The sequence below is a fragment of the Peromyscus californicus genome, unplaced genomic scaffold, assembly GCF_007827085.1.
Source record: "Peromyscus californicus insignis strain IS unplaced genomic scaffold, ASM782708v3 Scaffold_20__1_contigs__length_68692818, whole genome shotgun sequence".
In the NCBI taxonomy this organism is placed as follows: Eukaryota; Metazoa; Chordata; class Mammalia; order Rodentia; family Cricetidae; genus Peromyscus; species Peromyscus californicus.
In genome coordinates, this window is record NW_026294503.1 from 63,574,557 (window position 1) to 63,595,723 (window position 21,167).

The 21,167-nt window shown below is 55.2% G+C and overlaps 1 protein-coding gene across 14 annotated transcripts in view; it reads right to left on the reverse strand.

The window, feature by feature from the left end:
• Positions 1-259: 259 nt before the first annotated feature.
• Kmt2d (lysine methyltransferase 2D) overlaps positions 260-21,167 on the reverse strand; it is a 38,784-nt gene continuing 17,876 nt past the window's right edge. For 10 of the 14 annotated variants that reach the window (XM_052748873.1, XM_052748872.1, XM_052748866.1 and 7 more), the window contains 24 exons: positions 19,299-21,113; positions 19,018-19,200; positions 18,806-18,942; positions 16,667-18,555; positions 14,716-14,839; positions 14,500-14,584; positions 14,335-14,401; positions 14,023-14,255; positions 11,108-13,924; positions 10,871-11,011; positions 10,581-10,748; positions 10,265-10,424; positions 9,483-9,558; positions 9,186-9,361; positions 8,949-9,079; positions 8,375-8,507; positions 8,170-8,297; positions 6,879-8,019; positions 5,343-5,479; positions 5,118-5,248; positions 2,894-3,179; positions 2,656-2,729; positions 2,462-2,570; positions 260-2,317 (listed from right to left, as the gene is read on the reverse strand). In XM_052748873.1, the coding sequence (XP_052604833.1) occupies positions 2,225-2,317; positions 2,462-2,570; positions 2,656-2,729; positions 2,894-3,179; positions 5,118-5,248; positions 5,343-5,479; positions 6,879-8,019; positions 8,170-8,297; positions 8,375-8,507; positions 8,949-9,079; positions 9,186-9,361; positions 9,483-9,558; positions 10,265-10,424; positions 10,581-10,748; positions 10,871-11,011; positions 11,108-13,924; positions 14,023-14,255; positions 14,335-14,401; positions 14,500-14,584; positions 14,716-14,839; positions 16,667-18,555; positions 18,806-18,942; positions 19,018-19,200; positions 19,299-21,113 (10,434 nt within the window). In that variant the 3' untranslated portion in view covers positions 260-2,224. The other 4 variants (XM_052748867.1, XM_052748876.1, XM_052748875.1 and 1 more) reach the window with 4 other exon arrangements.

Sequence of the window (21,167 nt, forward strand, 5' to 3'; positions counted from 1 at the left end):
GTTCTAGGGCCCAAGCCCCAACCAGAGCCTGACTCACAGGAGACAAATCTCCCCCACCTAGTGCCTAGACCTTTCAGCTCTGTGGCTTTGGGGCCAGCAGCCCAGTGTTCCCACTGTCTGATCTAATTACAATGGTTTCTGTGGGAGTGGGGGGGGGGGGCTGCCACTCTCTTAAACATTTGCAGCTTGAAACAGTTGAGGAAGCAGCTTCAAAAAAAAAAAAAAAAAAAAGGAAAAAAAAAAAGGCCAGGAAAAAAAAAAATCTCCCTACCCCCATCAATCCACAATCCCCCAAATTTAAAACAAAACAAAAACCTAAGATCACAACAGCACTCGTGCTACCCCTCAGCAGGCCTCTCATGTGCCACCATCAAGCCCATCTCTACAGTCCAGATATCTGATTCTTGGAAATATTAATTACAAAATGCCCTTTGCCCACAGCCCCCAGGAGAGAACTGCATATAAGCTTCATCTTCATCCCCATGGCTCCCTACAGAGAGCAGTCGGAGGCCTCACACACCCTCACCCTACCACCACCCCCAGGAAGAGGTTTACCTGCAGCACAAGCTTGGGCAGAAGAGGAAGGGAAAAGGAGGATCAGGGAACCCATCACCCTCTGGCTCCCCCTGGGGCCAGCTTACTTTTGTGCGTTATATCATAGTCCAACTATACAACTGGGGTGAGGATCACCCAGCTTCTCTCTATACCCCCACCTTACAGCAGTCACAGCCAGGGGGTGGGAAAGGGGGGGTGAGGAAAGGGCGGTAGGTTGGGTAGTGGAGGGGGCCCCCCCACAAGGGGAGCTCCATGTGTCCGCCCCACACCCCCCTACCATTTATAAACTGGTTTTGTAAAAAGAAAATAGATATATTTATATAGAATATATAAAGCACAAAAATTAGTAGTTTTACATTTGCTCTCCCCGGGGGTTGGGGGAGAGGGGAGGGTTCTCACCTCCAGCCGGCTCCCCCATGTCCCACAAGACTATGTACAACCCCATGTATAAATAGATAAATACCCCCCACCCTCCCCGCGCTGACACTAAGCTCCCCACCCCCACATCACCACCCATTCCCACCAGACCAGCAGCAGTTTGGTGACTGAGGGAAAGTGAGAGCTCTGGGCCACACCCTGCCTCACTGGGTATGGGCATGCCACACAGGGATAGCCCTCACCCTACCCCCCACACCCCATCCAGGGGCTGGAGGGCAAATGGGCTAAGGATGAGGCTGGGAAAACAGGAGAGAGAGATCCTGGTCCTAGGTTTAGCACACCCCCTCCTGCCTCCATGTCCAGATGGAGAAGGAAGTTCTAGAGCAACTAGGGACCAGTCATCCCCAGTCTCCATCACCGTTTGCCTCAGCCACCATCCCATGCCCATCATTAAAAACAAAGATGGATTTTTTTGTTGTTACTGTTGTTGCTTCCTCCTCCTACCCCCCCTCCACCCACTAGAAGAGGGCAGTGAGGTGGGGGAGGGGGACAGGGCAGTGGGGGCTTGGAGAGGGTCTCACATTTCAAAACAGCAAAAAATCCAACACTTAAATGAGGTAGGTGTGGGTGCGGGGTCTCCTTGCCCGGCTTGCCCAGCTTGCCCTCCTGGGCATCTGGATGCCTCTTTCCCATCATGTTGCATTTGTCAGAGTGGAAAACAAGGAAACACAACCCATAGAGAGACAGAAACACAGAGGAAAGAGGGAGACAGAGACAGAAGAGAGGAAGGGGATGGGGGTGAGGGCAGGGGCAGGACCCGGCAGGCAGGGCCAGGTGTGGGACCCGGCCTTTGGGATTGTCAAGCTTTTAGTCAAGTCTCTTTGCAGCCTTGAGTTGGGCCAGAGAGGCCGGTGGAGGCAGCAGGGCTGTGAGGCCCGGCCACACATCCTCCTCCTCCCTCCCTGCTGCCTCCCAGACACTTCTGGGTAGTTCCCGGCCCATATCCCCCTCAAACCTGAGATGCCCAGTGGCTGCTTCTGTCTGTCCCCTCCTGGAGCTGGGGGCAGAGATGCCAGCCTAAGGGCCGGTGGCAGGGAAGAAGGTTGTCCCTGGTGCCCAGGGTGGGCTTGGCCTAGGGCCCTCTGCCCCAGCCTCCTGCTCCAGGGGCTCTGGTCGGCCGGCAGCTCCAGCCCTGGGTCCTAGCTCTGGCTGCTACCGCTCTTCCCCCTCATCCCTTTCAGGGAAGAGGCGGGGGGTGGGGTGTTCCCCTGCCTGGTAGCCTCAAAGCTTCTTAGTTCATCCATTTCCGACAGTTCCAGGCTCCACAGTGACAGGGGATCTTGTGCTGATCGTCCTCGAAATCAAACTGATAGTCATAGGTCAGCTGGAAAGAAAAGAGGACAGAATCAAGGTGGGGAAAAGGGAAGGGGCCGAGATGCTATCTGAGGGCAGGAGCCTTGGACTCCAACTCCTAGGCGATGGCAGAGAAGAGGACTTCTCTGTCACCGGTACAGGAAGTTCCTCTCACCTCCTCTCCTTTGGGGATCCGCCGGCTGGAGATGATGATGATTTTGTCCTCCTTGTCAAATGTTACGACCTCTGCTACACAGTTAGGGGCACAGGAGTGGTTAATGTACCTGGATGGCAGGAGAATCGGCGTCAGTGATGCCAGGCCGCACCCAGCAAGTGGCCACTGGAGACACTCAGGCCTTCCTCGCTCACCTGGCAGGGCCTCCAGTCAACGTAGCGTCAATCACGTGTTCATTGTTTATCCGGAACATGTAGATGCCTCGGTTCTAGACAGGCAGAAGTTGTGGAAGGAACAAGAATCAGCTTATCTGACATGACGAAATTCTTCCTGCTTTCTTCTCCCTCTCTCCAACTATTTCCTGGACCCAAACCTGCCCCGTGCCCCTTGGCAGAGAGTGGGCCACACTATTCCCCAGCCACCCTAAAGTACCTGCTCCTCGTATATTTTCTCCCGCCGATTGGCCACCTCATTGCGGATGATGGTGCCAATGTACTCGATGACCATCGTGTGCTTTTCTAGGTCCTTGGCTGCATAGAGCCCTAGGCCCTGGATACGGGAGCGAGCCAGGTAAACATTGTTCTTCCACTCAGTGCGCAGGCGCCGATATTGAGATGACTTGGAGTGCACAAACTGCTTGCTGTATGGGGTGTTGGTCTCGCCTGTGAAGGTGCTCTGATATGCCTTAGACATGCTGGTGCTGTTCAAGGTATGGGGCCTGGGAGGTGATAGAGTCCATGACAAGATAGATCAAGCATTCATCGCCTGCCTCCTCCCTGGGGCATGTACTACAAGGGCTTGCTGCCTTGAGAATGGAGTGCAAGCACCATTAGCTTGGAAGAGGAAGTAACTAGCCACTGGGACCCTTCTGGACACCCTGGGTAGCAGAAACCACCCAGGATGAGGAGTAGGTAGAGAGAGGGAAGAAGTACCAGTTCCCCTACACTGAGCCTACTGTCCCATCTCATACTGGCTACCACCCCCTGGCAACCATGCTCAAGGCCACACAAGATCTTGGTGGTCTTCCCCAGAATTTAAGCTGATGGTTTGTTCCGTCATCTGAGTCCTACCTCCTGCATATGCTGTAGACCCTGAAAAATGGGGCCACCTGTACTACAGGGGCTGGATCTGAGTTTTAGGTGGCTGTGAATTCATAGCCTGATGGTATCCTGGCCTTAACCATCCTGCTCTGCAGCACAGCACTGGGCTGTGTAGACGGCTCAGAGCAGGAGAAGGACAGCTGCCTGGTGGTTGCAGCCTTCACCACCCTGGGGCACCAGTGCAGCCGGCTCAGAGCAGGGGAGGGACAGCTGCCTGTGTGCAGCCTTCACCACCCTGGGGCACCAGTGCAGCCCGCTCAGAGCAGGAGAAGGACTGCTGCCTGTGTGCAGCCTTCACCACCCTGGGGCACCAGTGCAGCCCGCTCAGAGCAGGGGAAGGACAGCTGCCTGTGTGGCGGCCTTCACCACCCTGGGGCACCAGTGCAGCCCGCTCAGAGCAGGGGAAGGACAGCTGCCTGTGTGGCGGCCTTCACCACCCTGGGGCACCAGTGCAGCCGGCTCAGAGCAGGGGAAGGACAGCTGCCTGTGTAGCGGCCTTCACCACCCTGGGGCACCAGCCCAAGTCTCGCTCAGAGCAGTGGTTTTCAAACGCTTTGGGGTGCTTTTCTGTTTTATGTAGTACAATTTCTTTTCTTCAGCAAAACGTTGATTGCAACTCCAATCCATAGGTAAAATTGGAATTCCTCTGGCGAAATCCAATCTGAGGAAGGTGAAGTCAGACAGAGCAGGGCAAGTCTGCTCACTGGCTTCTGTGGTCTGGGACACACGGACTTTGAGTTTGAAAACCACTGTTGTAGAGCAGCAAGGACTAGGCTAACTAAAGGTAGAGTGTTCAACGTTCTATGACAGCCTTCAAGCCACCAAAGGCCTTCAGGGGAGAGCCCGGCTACCATGGGTTCTGCCTCCCTCTACCCAAGGACCAAGGTTAGGCTCCTGTGGTACACAGAAAGACCAGCAACCCACAATGAGAGGAGGGTCTAGTCCCAGCTGTGTGACCTTTATCTAGTCACGCAGTCTTTGTGGGTCTCAGTTTTCTCGGCTATAAAATGGGGTCATACCACCTGCCCTACCTACCTCATAAGGTTGTTGTGAGGATCAAATGAGATAATGGATGTGAAAACGCTTTGAAAAAAAAAGTATAAAGTGCTATACAAATGTAAGGTTGTATTATTTTTCTATAATACTAATTATTTCTAAACCAACTCAGCTTTGGAAAGGGATGGTGACCCTAGCATTCATGGGGTGTCTGAGGTTTGGGAGTATCACCGGCCCCTCTGGAAACAAGACCAAAGAAGAAAGAAGTGACCAGCTCCCGTACATCTCTCCATTGTCTACCAAGAACCTCCCCAGCAGCCATTCCCAGGGTACCCAAGAGGGCTCTGTCCTGTATCCCTGGTCAACCCAGCACACCTGAGCTGACAAGGAAAGAGGAAAGGGATACCCCAGTGATGATTGTGTACCTCTAACCAGGTCTACGGGTGATTCCCCAGGTTCTTGGAAAAGACTCTGATCTGCACCTCAAACCCCCACAATGTGGCCAGACGGTCCTACCCACACCCACAGCCACAGCCCAGGCCCTGGCCGCACAAGCTCACCGTTTGTAGTGTGTGAGGATTTTAGGTTCTGATCTGGCGCAGCCGGTGGGGTTGATCATGAGTGGCAGTTCCATCAGGGGGTGGCGCCCATAGCGGAATAAATAGTTCTGACAGCTCTCCACCCCAGGTAGCTGTGGGCACAGGGAGCATGCCTTAGCTGCTCTGAAGCAGGACCAAGATTCCCAGTGCCCACCTCGCCGCCGCAGCTCCGCGCTGCCTGCTTACCGACTCGGCTATGCGAAGTACTGCGTGCACTGTCAGCCCAAAGAGCTCCTCGCCTTTTAGGTACTCGGGGAAGAGCCTCAGCATGTCTGCTTCTTTTCTCATGGCTGCCACAGGTTCAATGATGCGGTTCCATACAGCTAGGGGTGAGTGAGACAGACCGCACTCTGGAATAACACTGCGTACTGATCGCCGGCCCAGAACCCCATTCCCGAGCTCGACTTCTCGCCGTCTGACTGTCCCCTCCCTGTGACTCTTCAGGATCCACTCCCGGTTTCCTAGTCCCAGAAGCTTCAATTTTGGAGGGGATGACAAGCACAGGTCCCAGAGACCTAGCAGGAGCCACAGTTCCTACTGAATGAATATACATGCTTTGGAGCTGAGAAGATTACGTTCAAGTCTGAGTACTGGCTACGGGACTTAAGCCAAATAAATACCCAAGTCTCCTCACAGGACTTGGTCACTGTATGTCTACACTGCATAATAATGACAGTGCTCACCTTCTAGGGCCGCATGGACAAAACCCCCTGAATGATCACCCGACTAACGGAATTGTGACTCATAGGACATGCTCAACAAAATATACTTCCTGCTGCTTCATTTATCATCAACATAGAAACAAAGATAAAAAGATCATTAAGATCAATGGCTGCTCTTCCAAAGGACCCAGGTTCAGTTCCCAGCACCCATACGCCTACTCACAACCGTTTTCAACTCTAGCCTCAGGGAATCCAACACACTCTCGTCTGGCCTCCATGGGCACTGAATGCATGAGATCTACAGACTTACATGCAGGCAAAACACTCAGACACACAAAAATTAAAATTTAAAAAACACTTTAAGGGGGTAGGGCAGGGCTGTAGCTCACTGGTGTAAGTTTGTCTAGCACATCCTGAGTCCTGGGTTTTATCCCCAGTACCACAAAAACAAAACTCTAAAAGGGATTTTACATATAGCAAAAAGAGGGAATTTAGAACTGTATAACAGACAATAGGATCTCAAAACATCACTGTTTACCTGTGATGGTGGCACATGCCTTTAATCCCAGCACTTGGGAGGCAGAGACAGTCAGCCCTCTGAGTTTGAGGCCAGCCTGGTCTACAGATCAAGTTTCAGGACAGCCAGGGCTACACAGTCTCAAAAAACAAACAAACAAAAAACACACACACGAAAACTCCATCATTTAATCTACCAAGGTTAGGGGAAAAAGCTAACCACAAAACTTTTTCTTTTGAGAAAAGGTCTCCTGCAGCCCAGGCTGGCTTCCAGTTTGCTACATAGCTAAGGATGTGACCTTGAACTCAGGATCTTCCTGCCTTAATCTTCCAAGTATTGGTATTACAAGGGTGAGGACCATGCTTGGCTAAGAAAATATTTTCAATTGCAAGGTATTTAAAGTGTCTGAGTAAGGCTGAATCCCAGTATTTTCAGATTTTCAAGACACCATGCCACTTGAAGCTACATAAAAGCTGTGCAGCTTCTTGACGCTGTAAACTTGACTCCTGAGAAAAACCTGCCCAATCCCATTCTAGTGCTCACCTTGGGGAGAGGCATCAGTGAAGACCAGGTCTTCTAAACCCTGCTCAATGACTTTGATCACAAACTCCGGCCGTCCGTTATTCTCGCTGATGGAGCAGCGGTAGCAGCAGCGGCGATTGTTGGTCCGAAGACTCCAGTAGATGCGAGTAGCCTCATAGCCCACAGGATAGAGGGCCGTGGCACTGTGGAAGTCAGCCATCTGGTGTGGGAGCAGCTGCCCAATGGCATGGAACACAAGACCTCCTACTCGGAACATGTGTAGCCGCTCACCCCGCTGGATGATGCTGGCGATCTGCTTCACCTCGTCCCGTTCAATGTAGACCCTCCGGAAGACAGCAAAGGAGCTCAGTTCCTGCTCACAAGGCCCCTTGATCTTGTGCATCGGACACAGCATGGTCTTGTCCTTGAAGAACATGCACTTGGCACGGATGGCACAGGCAAAGTGGTAGACACTGGGGCAGCGCATGCGGTTGCAGCTGCTAGTGGCACCAGTTCGCTGGCACAGGGAGCACTTGGTCAGCAGTCCTCGGTGCAGGGCCACCTCCACATTCATCAGTGCCCCACCCTGGGTTTCATACACCTCCGTGGACCACAGGGCACAGTTGAGGTGTACCCAGAGGTCCAGGTCAAGGTTGAGGAGGCGGGCAGGCCCATCAGTGGCACCATCTCCCTCTTCATGACAGAAGCAGCACCGTCGCATGTCTCGAGGCACCTTGTTTGGTCTCAAGGCTGTACCGAGCTGCTCCATAAACTCTGCCACTTCCCGTTCGTCCTCTTGCCGCCCGCTGCCCTTCTGGATGGTAAGCAGCAGTCGCAGTCGCTTCCAGCGTACCCCTTTCCACTTTTTGAGGCGTGGGGGACGGGAATCTTCGCTGTCTTCAGGGGGCCGGGCTCGGGGTTTGGGCCGGGCAGATTCAGGGGAGGAAGCCAGTGGTAAAGGCGAAGGGATTGGTGGCTCAGCAGAGGGTTCAGCCTGAAGTTCAACCAGGGGCTCAGCGGGGGGGCTGGCAGGAGAAGGTGCCAAAGGGGATGGAGGTGGGGACGGTTCCTCAGGAGGCGGGGCGGAGAGCTGCCTCACATCCAGGTTGGAGACATTGTAGGTGTAGCTGTGCTGGGTGGATGGCTCTGGGGCAGAACTCTCCTACGAGAGGGCACCCTGGTGTTAGTGCCAGTTCTTCAGCCCACTCGCCCCTCCCTCCTCCTGACCAGACTCCACTCCCCCGAAAGCCATTGTCTTCTTTGCTCTGGGAGCACCTTCTTCCTAAAACTGACCCTTCTCCCCTAGACCCACCTGTTTCAGGAGGCTCAAGATGTCTAACTGGCTCTTAAGGGTGTAGCCAGGCAACACGGCATCAAACTGCCTTAGCCAATCAGGTCCAGCGTCAGGGCCCCGGACACTCAAACCTTTTTCTTTCCCACCTACGGAAAGGAAAGGGTCAGTCAGTCTTCCACCAGAACTCTTCTCGGATCGGAAAACGGTCTCCTGCTCTACTCACCAGGGCCCTCCGCTTCCACCTTCTTAGGCTCAAGGCCAGCTCGGGCAGGGCTGTCTGGGAACAGCACCTCGTAGGAGTTGGGTATCTTCATGCTTAGTAACTCTGCCACTGCTACCATCACACCATTCAGATTCTGCTGGGGCAGAAGAAAGGATGGAGAAACCAGCAGCACCTTCAGTGAGCCCGCCCTACTGCATGGGGTGGTCAGTGCTCCCCATTCACTCCCGCTCTCCTCACACAGGAGTGTCTGCCGTTTGAACTGCTTTCCAACTTTCTTTGACCACAGAACCCTGCAGCGGGGGGTCCCCCAAGTGCAACTGGAGGAGAGAGGTCTGGTAGCGTTTGTCAGTGTGTTGGCGGACTGTCTTTATCCACAGATGATGAGCCCTGTGAGAACGGGCTTTCCTTGCTCAGCCCACAGTCCCTGGCCAGCCTTTCAAACAGAGCAGGTGCTTAGGACAAGTATTTGGACAGTTGAATTTTTTTTTTTTTTCCCTTCTTAAATTCAGACAAGCTCTGAAGAATGTCCTCTGACCCAAGTTCTCCTTGGCCTCAAGGTACCCCTAGGACATACCTTGGCGGCGGCGGCAGAGACTGTCAGCATGACGGACACCTCACTTCCTTTGCCTTTCTCCCAAGCTGCAGCAGGCAGCTTTCCAGGGACCTCCAGGTCAAGGGCCCCATAAGGTTTTGTATCTGGGAAGACTGGATGAGAGAGAGAAAGTGAATGTCACTCTCCGCCACAACCCTAGGCCCTCACTTCTGATGACCCAACCACACCGGGCCTGCCCAGGCCACGAGCAGCGCTTACCAGGGATGCTGGCACGGGGGATGATAGGGATGACAGGAGAGAGGGACCGACTGTCCCGCTCCCACCGGCCAGAGCCCAGCTGTGGAAAACGTGGGGCCTCTTCCCCAAGGATGCTCTCAGGGGACGACGCCGGCACGATGCTGTCAGGGGAGTCACTGTCCTCATCACTCTCCATCCTGAAGGCCAAACGCAAGCAGACGTTGGTACAGCCACAGGGGTTCTCCCTCTCAACAGCAGAGATCGGGAGGTGTAGCCGTAACTGAAACCTGCCCCATCTGCCCTCCACCCTATGCCCACCTGACATCCTCAGTCTGATTGTGAGGGGGTGTGGGCAGAGCAGCCAGCAGGTCTAAACTCTTCACCTCTGCAGCATCTGAGGGGTGGAAGGAGTAGAGGTCAGGGGAGTGGAGAGTCAGTCATGCTGTCCCCAGCATTCCAGGTCCAGCTAGCTACTGCTATCAACTACCTACTCAACTAACAGCCTGTGGCAGGAACACTAAATATAGACATTGAGCCTTCCTTGTGTACCACACTGATTTAAAGATAGGGTCTCACTCACGTAGCACAGGCTAGCTGACTTCAAACTCTTAAGCCCTGTTGCCATTCTTCTCCAGTTTTAGCTGGGATCATAAGTCATTGTAACACTTTATTTAAGTATTTTTAACTATTAAGGTGAACTTTACAGTATCCAGTTTATAGAGAGGAAATCAAGGTTCACACAAGTCAAGCTACTTGGTCTAAGTAACACAGCTAAATACACTCACGTGCTGGAGTTCAAATGTGGGTTAGACTGTGGCTTCCCATGCACGAATGCTGGACTGTTTCCTCACAGAACTTCACTCAGTCACCTCGCTACCTACCTCCTCCATTGCCTTTGCAACAGACTCTAGAAGCCCATCCTTTGTCCCGAACCAAACAACCATGACTGGGCCCTTCCCACCCAATGTCTACTGTGTAAGGGCACAAGGCAGTGTATGCCACCCGTTCACTTCTGATACTGAGTGGCTACCAGGATACCACTCATGCCCGCCAATCATCCACCGAATCCCTCTGGGAAAGGTGGTCAGCTTCTCACTTACCCCTCAATGTTCCTTCAGTGTCCTGGGCAGAGGCTGCATCCTTGGGGTGCTCCCCCAGCTCGTCAGAGGGAGTAACACCATTCACCATCTTCTGCTGCACCGATGGGGGTGGGGTGGGGGGCAGCGACGAGGGTGGTGTCGGCGGGTTACTCAGGTTATTCTGGGGGGTGGGGTGGGTGTTGTGTGCAAGATGGCATAGGGAGACTGGTATAATCTCCTGGCCCCCCATTACATCAGCATTTTCCTCCAGTCTTTCATCCCTACCTCCAACCCCAAGAACTGTATTATTCCCAAAAAGTATTGCCATTTTTCTGACCTTGGTGAGCAGCTGAGAATAGTAGTCGGGGCCGGTGTGTAGAGCCCCACTTCCGAAGGCCCCCCTGAGCTGGCTCTGCCCACTGACTAGGCAGCCGCTGCCAAAGGGAGCGAAGAGGCTAAAGTTGGCGGTGATGGTAGGCTCTGTCAGGGGCAGCTGGGACAGTTCCTAGGAGGGACAAGATGACGAAGCTGGGAAGCTGCAGCAGTCACAGCTATATCCTTTTCGGCCGCAGGCTGCCCATCCCCCAGGCGGACAGGGGACCACTGGACTGGCTCCTCGGGGATCACCTGTTTTAGCTGTTTCAGTAAGGCCTCGTTGGCCCTGACCCCATCTTCTTTCCGCAGCTTCTTTCGGGAGCTCACCAACCTGTCACTCGCCTTCTGTGCCCGCTTGGGCTTCACTGGCAAAGGCTTTCTTGTGGCTGCGTCCTAAACCAGAGGAGGCCTGTGAAGGGTGCTGCCCTGCCCGTCTGACCTCCACAGCTACACGTCTCACTGTCACACCACACTAGCCACAGCACTCACCTCTCTGTTGCTGGGAGGACCCTGGAGTTTCTGCTCCAGCCCCGACAGCTTGCTGTCAATGTGTCCGTTGATCTCAGACCGAGGCCCCTCAGGCCCCCGCCCAGTACCAAGTTGAACATTCTTTGCCCGTAGAAGCTTCTGCAAGAGCAGATGCCCGGCCTCTGAGCGGGAGCCTGCTAGCAGAAGGTGGTTGCTGGTGCCCGGTGTCCCTGCTGGCTCCCCATTGGCCTCCCTTTTCACTGCCTGTGCGCCCAGGGCACATGGCTCTTCCCGAGGCTCCTGCTTGATGCTGAGTTGGGGTGGCTCATGTACCACCTGTCCATTCACCTGCTCCAGATGCCCAGATACCAGGCTGCTCTGCTCTGGCTTCTGGGCTTCGGTTAGGTTTTCTGAGGGGTCCCAAGGTCCCAGCCCCTTGCCAAAGAATGTATCTGCAAGCTGGGCAGCAGCAGGTGAGACCCTCCCAGGAGGCAGCTCCAAGGTTGGCCCTGGGGGCTTTGGAGTCCCTGGATGGGTAGGGGTTAGCTGGGCACTGGGGGAAGGTAATTGTGAAGGTCTCTTTGGCTCTTGGGGACTGGATGGTGGAGGTGTGGGATGGACAGGGCCAAGCACTGGTCCTGTAGATAAGGCTCCTTGTGGGACAGGGAGCCGGGGTGGGCCCTGAGGTCTAGGCCCTGCCCCTAGCTCCTGGAGGGATCCAGTCTGAGATCCAGAAAAACTCCCAGGTTGAGGTTGGCAGCCCAAGAGGCCCTGGAGAGGAGAGGGCTGGGTCCCAGGCTCCTGGACCGGTGGAGTCTGGCGTACTGCCTGACTCTGCTGCTGCTGCAACTGCCGCTGCATGAGGAGGGCCTGCAGCTGCTGCTGCTGCTGCGGACTCAAGTGCCGCAGCTGTGGGTTTTTGGCCAGGACTCCTTGGAGCTGTGCTCGAAGTTGACCCACCGTAGGCATGGCTCCAACCCCAGGAAGACCCTGTGCAGACTGAGGGACAGGGCCCGATTTGGGAGGCTGTGGCCCTGTATTGTTCTGAATGGGCCGATCTAGCCCAAGGGGCTGTTGGGAACCCAGAAGGTTCTGGGCCATAGGCCCAGGCTGCTCCCCTAAGGTAACAGAGGGTTGGGTCAGCAGGTGGGGTATAGATGGGGCCTCGGAAGAGGATCCACTCCCTAGCTGCTGCCCATGGTTTCCTCCACCCGCTGTGTGGAGCAAGTTAACTTGCTGTTGGGGTTGTCCTGGGAGCCTTAGTGGTGGCTGCAGCTGCATTGAGGCGGGCTGAGACTGGGCCTGGGATTGGACAAGCAGGAGTTGTGAGTCTCCGGAAATGGAGGGCTTTACCTCCCCTGGTTCAACAGACATTGACTCAGGTGTAGTCCCCACTGCTAGTGGCCCTCCTTGATGGGTGGAGGGTCCCTCAGTGACCTCTGAAGGAAGTGATGTCTCTGCAATGTTTTGTTCCTTGCCTGTCAGGAGGAGGGTTGGGCCTAGGGCTCCAGGGCTAGAAAAGTGTTGAAGAGGTTTGGCTGGCATGCCAGGGCCAAGGGTCACCTGCTGCTGCTGTTGCTGTTGCTGCTGCTGCTGCTGCTGCTGCTGCTGCTGAGGAGATAGTAAAGTTCGATTCTGATTCAAGAGGCCCATCTGCTGCTGCTGCTGCTGCTGCTGAAGATGTTGCTGTTGCTGTTGCTGCTGCAGCTGCTGCTGCTGCTGAAGATGTTGCTGTTGTTGTTGCTGCTGCTGGAGCTGTTGCTGCTGCTGAAGATGTTGCTGTTGTTGCTGAAGCTGTTGTTGTTGGTGCAGCTGCTGAAGGTGCAGTTGTTGCTGCTGCAGCTGCTGCTGCTGTTGCTGCAAGGAGCCCAACGTCTGAGCACTCATTTTGGGCTGTCCAGCATGTGACATCATTCCTTGCTGAAGATGGGAAAGGCCTGCCATAGAGCCCTGTTGTTGGTGCTGCTGCTGTTGCTGCTGGGCTGTGAGCAGTCGGTGTCCCATAAGGCTGTGACCCTGCTGCGACAGCTGAGGGGAACTCAGCACCCTGGACTGAGTCATAAGCACCTGTCTGTGAGGGCCCTGAGGACCCAAAGCTCCAGAGTGCTGCTGCTGCTGCTGCTGCTGCAGCACTGCAACCTGGCCAGGACCCAGCATGCCCTGGGAGCCCTGTGATTGCTGGGGGGACAACTGTTGCACCAGGAGGCCCTGGTGGTTGCTGGGAGGCAGAAGACCCTGAGGCTTGGGACCCAGAGTCTGGTTCTGTACTCCGGGGGGACCCTGCTGCTGCTGGACTGCCACCTGCCCTAAGAGGTGCTGCTGCTGCTGCTGTTGTTGCTGCTGCTGCTGCTGCTGCAATTTCTGGGCCAGCTGCATTCGTTGCTGCTGCAGCTGTAGTTGCCTTTCCTGAAAAAGCCTTGAGTCAGGTCCAAGGCTTCGGAGAGCAAGATTACCAGGGAAGAAGCTCCCTGAGGGGCCAGTCAAGGATCCAGCCACACCAGGATGCTGCTGCTGTTGTTGCTGCTGCTGCTGCTGCTGCTGGGCCAAGGCAGTATTGAGGAACGGACCACCGGGCTGTCCAGGGAGTACCATACCTCCCGGAGGCAGGCGAAGACCTCCAGCTTGCCCACCTGGAGGTGCCTGTGGTGGCTGTAATCCATGGCCAGGGAGCAGCTGGCCAGGCAGCTTAGTGAGTACCCGAGAACTCTGAGAAGGGCTGAGAGCCAGTACAGCTGAGTGCTGCTGCTGTTGCTGCTGCTGCTGTTGTTGCTGCTGCTGCTGCTGCTTGTTGCGATATTCTGCCATGAGATTCGTGTGCTCCTTCTGCTGTTTCCGGACCTAACATTGGAGGGTTGGAGAGGTCAGATGGAGGCCGCCCACCCCTGCTGCACCTTATCCCTGGTTTCTGGGCACTGGGCTGAACTTTGCTCTCCTACCTGATCCAGTTGTTTCTGGATCTTGCTTTGCTGCTCTGTAACCAGCTTGAGCTTCTCAGCGTCAGCTTCCGGGAACTCACGGCCGGCCTTTTTGGCAGTGCGCTGCTTGGCACAGAGAGCCTTCCGAGACTTGCGGTGCACACCAATCTGCTCCTCTAGCACCTTCAGCTGCATCTGTAGGAGCTGCTGGGTGTGAAACAGCCACTCTTCATACTGCCGCTGGTCAGCGTCATCTGGGAACAGAACCCGCATGTTAGAGTCTGCAAAAAGGTGACCCCCTCCAGACTCCTAACCACGTCCGCCCATACTCACTGATCACTCCCTGGGCAAAAGTGGGTGGATTGGGACGAGGCTGAGAAGGGTCACTAGCATTCCGCTCCTGTGGTGAGAGAGATTTCTAGAAGGTCACTGTTCCATGCCAGGCCCTAAGAAAGGTAGCCCAGTGAAATAGTACACAAGTTCCTACTTCCTCCTTACCTGGCCACTCCCAGGTGCCACGTGGTTCTGCAGATCAGAGCCAGATCCCCCCGAGAGCCTCTGTGCCAGCAGTGAGACTTGCTGCCTACAGTCCATAAAGCAGAGGGGTTATGGCGTCAGTGAGGGCACAGTTCAAACACAAAGCAGTGAGACAAGTGGGAAGGGAACCCAGGAGAGCGGTGCGATAAAAGTCAGCTCGCCAGCCCGGAGGCTCACCTGTTCATTCCGGGGGCCACCCCAATGCTGCCCTGAGCCATCACTTTCTTGATGCCTTTCAAAGCTACCATCTTAGCCTTTGCAATAGGGTCAATGATGTCCTCTGCAGCAAATTTGTCCAGATCTGAAGAGGGAAGAGATTAATAAGCTGGGTTTGGGGGTCAAGGCAAGATGGCTGTTTTTTCCCAACACTCTGACCTCTACATGTAGAACAATGTGGCAAGTCTACTCAGCTAAGCAGGAGCCATCAACATGGTGCTACGGCACTAATGTCCACAGAACACACAGTCCTTCTGTTTGTCCCTCGCTTAAGGGAGTAGGAAAACATTGAGTCAGGCAGTGGCACTATACCTTTACAAGCCTCAGTTTCCCTCATTTGAAGAGAAACCATGATTGCTACTCTGCCTACTTCGTGATGCTATACAGGATCACGTGACAAGAATAAAGGCATGCTATGTGAGCCAGACAGTACTCTTCAAAGTGGTAGTCTACAACCAACCCAGCTCAAGAACCCAAGGTATAGACTCTGTGGCAAAGCCCTAGACAATAGAGCTGTTTGTGACGGGAAAACATCACCTAAACCGGGCGGCGGTGGATCACGCCTTTAATCCCAGCACTCGGGAGGCAGAGCCAGGTGGATCTCTGTGAGTTTGAGGCCAGCCTGGTCTACAGAGCAAGATCCAAGACAAGCACCAAAACTACATGAGAAACCCTGTCTCGAAAAACAAACAAAACAACAACAACAATCACCTAATAACCCATTGTTCTGCCATCTAGTCGAGTAACAAAAAATAACTAGGCACAGTGGTATACAACTGTAATCCCAGCACTCGGGAGAGGCTATAACACAAAGATTTTGAATCTAAGGCCAGCCTGTGCTATGTAGTGAGACCCTGCCTCAAAAAACAAAACAATCCAGAATAAACCAGGTATGGTGGCATATGCTTGTAATTCCAGCACTTGATAAGGAGGAGACAGGAGAATCCTAAATTTAAAGTCATCTTCATCCTCAGTTACATAGAGAGTCTGAGGATAGCCTGGGATACATGAGACGCTAACTCACCTCCTATTCTACGTTTATCCCCCGACTCAAAATTAAATAAATAAATAAACCATAAAGAAATAACCACACACGTAAAAAAAAAAAAAACCTCAAACCTTCCTAAAATCCTCTATTTTGTTTTGGGGTGCTTTTATTTATTTGCTTTAATTAATTAATTAATTGGTTTATTTATTTGAGAGACGGCCTAAGTAGCCCTGGACATCCTGGAACTTAGTTATATAGAACAGGCTAGCCTTCAACTCTCAGAGATTCTCCTGCCTCTGCCTCTCGAGTACTAGGGCTCAGAAAACTGACTTTCAGCTTTATAAAGGACTAATTCTAAGGCTGTTAGTTCAGGGCTGGCTCTGCTAGCTGTATAATCTTAGACACATTATTTAACTTTTATGCCTATTTACTCTTTGGTAATCAAAGCCAACTAGAGTAGCCATTTAACAAATCTGTTACAATGAAATCAACCAACCAATGTCCAATAAAGACTAACTATTCAATAAATGCAGTGTGAGATGTTCCTCAACGTGGCCCCTTCCTCCGACTCCCCTGCGCCCTATCCCACAGCGGTGCCCACTCCCCCGCGCCCTAACCGACAGCGGTGCCCACTCCCCTGTGCCCTATCTTTCGCTGCTCTCCATAGGTTGTCCTGCCCTACAGCTTCATTTAATCTTCCAGTTACCTGGTTTGCTTATCCTTACAGTCTTTTCTCTGAGGACTAAATTTAACCTTCACCACAGACAGAGAGCCTCTGCTCATCAGGCTTCAATCATTCATTCAGCTTTCCTCTCCAAAGTCCCACTGCTTCTGCCTATAGAACTTTGTGGTACCCTACCTCCCTTAACGAAGGCCTCTCTGAGTGCGCTCGACTCAGCGCTAACCACGCCCCCGTGAAGTTACCTGTGTCGGGGAAGAAGCTGCTAGCCAGCTGTTGCTGCTGCACTGCCAGCTGTTGGGGCTTCATGCACATGGAAGCTGGCATGGCGTTCATGGGCTTCTGTGCTAACACTGGCTGGGAGCTCTGTTGGGGCATCAAGCCTGCCTGCCCTGCCTGCTGCCCACTTAGCATATGCCCTTGGTTAGACACCATAGGCACAGACGGGGCCAGGCGCTGCTGAAGCGCGTGAGCTGGTGACTGGGTGGGCATCAGTGACTGGCCCAAACCTGGCTGTCGAGTACTTCCAAGCCCCAGAGCGAGCTGCTGTGGGGGCCCAGCCTCATGCGGCAAAGGCAGGGTCTGTGCAGGGCCTGGCGCGGGAAGGAGGGAGTGTTGCTGCTGCTGTTGCTGCTGCTGTTGCTGCTGCTGCTGCTGCTGCTGCTGGGCAGGCTGCAGCTGGGCTGAAAGCTGCTGCTTCTTCTGTAGCTCCTTCTTCTCATGCTCTAACAGGTCCTCGATGAGCAGCGGCAACTCGCTGGCGACGAGTGAGCTCTCCATCTTGTCCAGCTCATCTCCAGGTGCTGCGTGTCCACTGGGCAAGGTGAGAGCCCCACTCTCTAGTTCAAATTTTTCCAGAAGGGAGGATCCACCTGGGCCACTCAGTGAGCCGGGGTTCAGCAAGTGAGCTGGTGCTCCTCCTGTGGTCCCAAACGGGCCCTTCTCGGCTGTGTGCCCACTGCTGGGGAATGGTCCTGTACCTACTCGAGTGTCCCGGCTGCCCAGCACAGTCTGACCTGGCTTAAGTCCCAGGCTGAGGGGAGCGGCCGAAGGTGCTGGCTCCACCTTGGGGGTGTTAATGGTGAACTGGCAAGGAGAAGGATGGCGCCCTCCCTCCTCCACTTTGGGCTTCACCTCAGGGAGCACAGATGTTAGGCGAGGCTCAGCGTTATCTGTGGCAGGGGGAGGGCGTTCCTCAGGGCCCAAGGATACTGGCTCCACCCCCCGCAGCAGGGCCTCTCGCTCAGCCTTCTCATTTGCTGACTCCACCAGCCTTAGATGCTCATTGAAGATGTCCTTCTTGTCCCCGGTGTCCAGCTCTGGGTCAGTGTACGCCAGCAGGTCAAACTCATCTCCATTGAGGAGGTCATCTAGGTGGGGATCATTAGTCTCCAGGTTTTCCAGGGTGCTCAGTTCATCATCACCCTTGGCCACATCCACACCCAGACCCAAGTGAGCAAGCTCTTCATCATCCTCTAGGGCCTTGTGGGCATCAAAGTCATCATCTAGCTCAGGATCCTCACAAGGCAACTTGCCAGCTTCCAAGGCCAGAGGGGGGCGACCAAGTTCAGTGCTTGATGGTGGACGGGTGACCAGCTCCAAGCCAGTCGGTAGGGCAGGACCCTTGGTATGGGGTGTCTGATGGAGGCTGTTGTTCAAATCAGGAGCTGGTGGAGCTGAGGGTTTCTGTGGGGGAAGGCCTGAAGCAGCCATGCCCCGAAGACCTTCAGGAGCCATTCGATGGGGTTCCTCGCTTACCGGATAAAAACGGGGCCTCTGAGGGGGACCCTGACCAGGAAACGGAGATCCCCCAGGTCCAAGTCCTTTCTGCACATTGTGTCGCAACTCAATAAACTGAGCAGGACCAGCTGGACCAGGCACGGGCTCAGCAGGGCCTGGAAGGCGGGTGGGGATCCCTGCCAAGGGGGAGCCTAGTGCTTGGCGGCCAAGTTCTGGTGCAGGAGTTGATGGAAATCGAGCAGACATAGCAAGTCGCATGGAGGTTGCTGCTGTTGCCTGCTGTTGCTGCTGCTGCTGCCACAGTTGCTGCTGCTGCTGCTGCTGCTGCTGTAGAGGCAGGGACCCAGGATATGGTGTGCGCTGATAGAAGGCCTGGGAGCCTCCGACAAGTTGCCTGGAAAAATATTCAGTCAATGCAATGAGCATGGACAGCCAGAACAGAGGCTTAGGACAGTGATGGAGGTCAAAAGAAATGATGAGGGAAAGAAATGAGGAAGAATACGTAACAACAAAGAAAGATCAGAGGCAGAATAAATACAGCGACGGTAAAATCTGTCCCATTCTCTCTCTCTTACACACACACACTCAACTCAACTCAACTCACTCACTCACTCACTCTCCCACCCCTAGACCCCGAACCTCACCTGCTGTTCATATCCATGGCGGAAGGTGTGGCTGGTGGAAGTGGCCGGGAGAGTCGGTCATCACTGGAGAAGGCTCCTGGTCCCAGGATGGGACCACCTAGTTTGCTTGAGGGTAACCCCACAATACTGCTCTTCTCCTAAATGACAGAAGGAGATGAAGGTGTGGCCACCCTCAGTATGCTGGCCCCACCGCCCCTTGCCAATCCACCTACCTGGGACCCGGTGAACGGGGTCTGGCCTCGACTCAGCTGTTCAAAGGCAGGGCTGCTGGGTTCAGCACCCCAGTTGCCTGGAGGCCCCACGGCACCTGCAGCTGCTGCAGCTGTTTCCTTCTCCTGCCGCAGGTTGTTACGCTGGATCTGCTGCCGAATCAGCAGTTCTCTTAGTCTCTGGCGCTGTCCAGGAAACAGAAAAGTCAGTCCACTCCATTCTAATCACAGGGCTGGTGGAGGGGTCAGAAGCACGGTGGGGCAGTTCTAGGACATCCACTCACCTGCCGCTGCTTCTCCAGCTCCGTCTGGCTGAGGCTAGACATGCCTGCATCCTGGGTACTTGAGAGTTCAGGGGTTGCCAAAGAGCCACCGCTCACTGTAGCTCCTGCTGCGTCTTCGCGCTTTTCCACTGGTGAGGTGATGCCTGCCCTTTGTGAGGCTCCATGGGACAAGTAGGGAAGGGGTCCATCGGGTGTGGGGGGCGGGAGAACTGACGCGGGGCGCAGTGGGGACAGCCCATAGCCCTCCCCTGTGGGCCCAGTGGTGGGTCCCAGGGGGCTGCCTGATGGGTGAAAGTTCCCCGTGGCTACTGCGTAGTTTGTGCTTTGAGGCTTCCCCAAGGTGGGGCCAGGCCCAAAATGGCTGTTGATCCCATGGGGTGGGAGACCAGGCTGAGGGACAGGGGGCTTTAGGGAAGGCTCCCCCACCCCCTGTGGGAAAGTGAACCGCATGGGAGACGGGGTGCCCACAAATGCGCCTGTCCCAGGAGAACGGGCAAAATTGGGAGGCTGTCCACTTGGGACCTTGGCATGGAGCTCACCTGCTGGGCCGGAGGGCAGGGCTGCTGGGAAGCCCCCAGCTCCCAGCGGAGTGTGGGCTAGGGGCCCAGCCTTAAAGGCAACTTCAGGGGGCTGGGGTCGGGGTGGCTTATGCAATGGGGCGAAGGGGTCACGGGACTGAGGGCGGGAGGGTGGACGAGAGTAAGGGTCGGGGGACTGGAAGCGAGGGGTAACAGGGGATGGGCAGAAAGCCTCAGCAGACAGAGGACGTGGAGTCAACGGGGACTGGGAGCTGGACTGGGACTGAGGACTGGCGGGCACTCTAGAGAAGGGGTCAGAGGGCAGTGACCGAGGAGGCAGGGCACAGCAGCTCTCAGAGGGTGGTGGCTGGGGCCGAGGAGTCAATGGGGGCTGGGCATAGGGGTCAGTGTAGGGGCCAGAACGAAAGACGTCTGGGTGGCTGGGAGGAGAAGGGGCCAAAGCCTGGGCAGGGGGTGGCTCCTGGGCCCGTAAGCCCAGGCCCGGGCTCTGGGGCTCTACCTGAGATGCCCGAGGGGTGAGGGGGGCTTTGAAGACATCAGGTGCCTTTAACTCCAGGCCACCCAGCTGGGGGCCTGAGGAGGGTGAGTCAACACAGCCCAGGTTTGGGGGACCATAGCCAGGAGAGGATGCCCCAAGCTCTTCCTTCTTCACCTCTAGGGTCTTCCGGGACTCCCCAAAAGGTGGGGGTGAGAGAAGAGGCTCGGATGTCTTGCCTCCTGCTACCCCTGGGCTCTCAGGCACAGCCAGGTTGTCCAATGAGGGGCAACGGGGTTTGAGGAAGGGGTCAGGCGTGGAAGGCTGGTGTCTGGGGGTGCCCGGTGGGGTAGTGTGGAATTCCCCTGGCTGGCCAGTCCCAGGTCGAGTTGTGGTGCCCAGTATCGGGGGCTGGCCGGGGGCTCCAGAGGGGCTTGGGTAAGGAGGATATGTGGGTGGTGCCGCAGAGAAGCGGGGCTCCGGGGCGTAGGCAGGGGCCAGTCCAAAGGGGTCCTGCGAAGGCACTTGGGCGGGCACCTGGGGCGGGAGCTTGAGGAAGAGCTCACCAGGTGAGTCAGGGCCGGGCACTGTGCCCGCTGGTGGCTTCAGGAACCCGTCCGCAGAGGTAGACAAGCCAGCAGGGGTGGTGGGACTGCCGATGAAAATGGTGGGGGCCGCAGCAGGGGGCGGACTGCCCAGTGCCCCTGGCTGGGAGGGAATGCGGAGATGGAGGGCCGGTCGATCAGTCTTACGGGCTAGGTCGCCCACCTTGGCCTGCTTGTTGATCTGGCTCTCAGCCTGCTACAGAGGGAGACCAAGTCCAACAGTCAGACTGCTTCCTGAGGAATGACCACG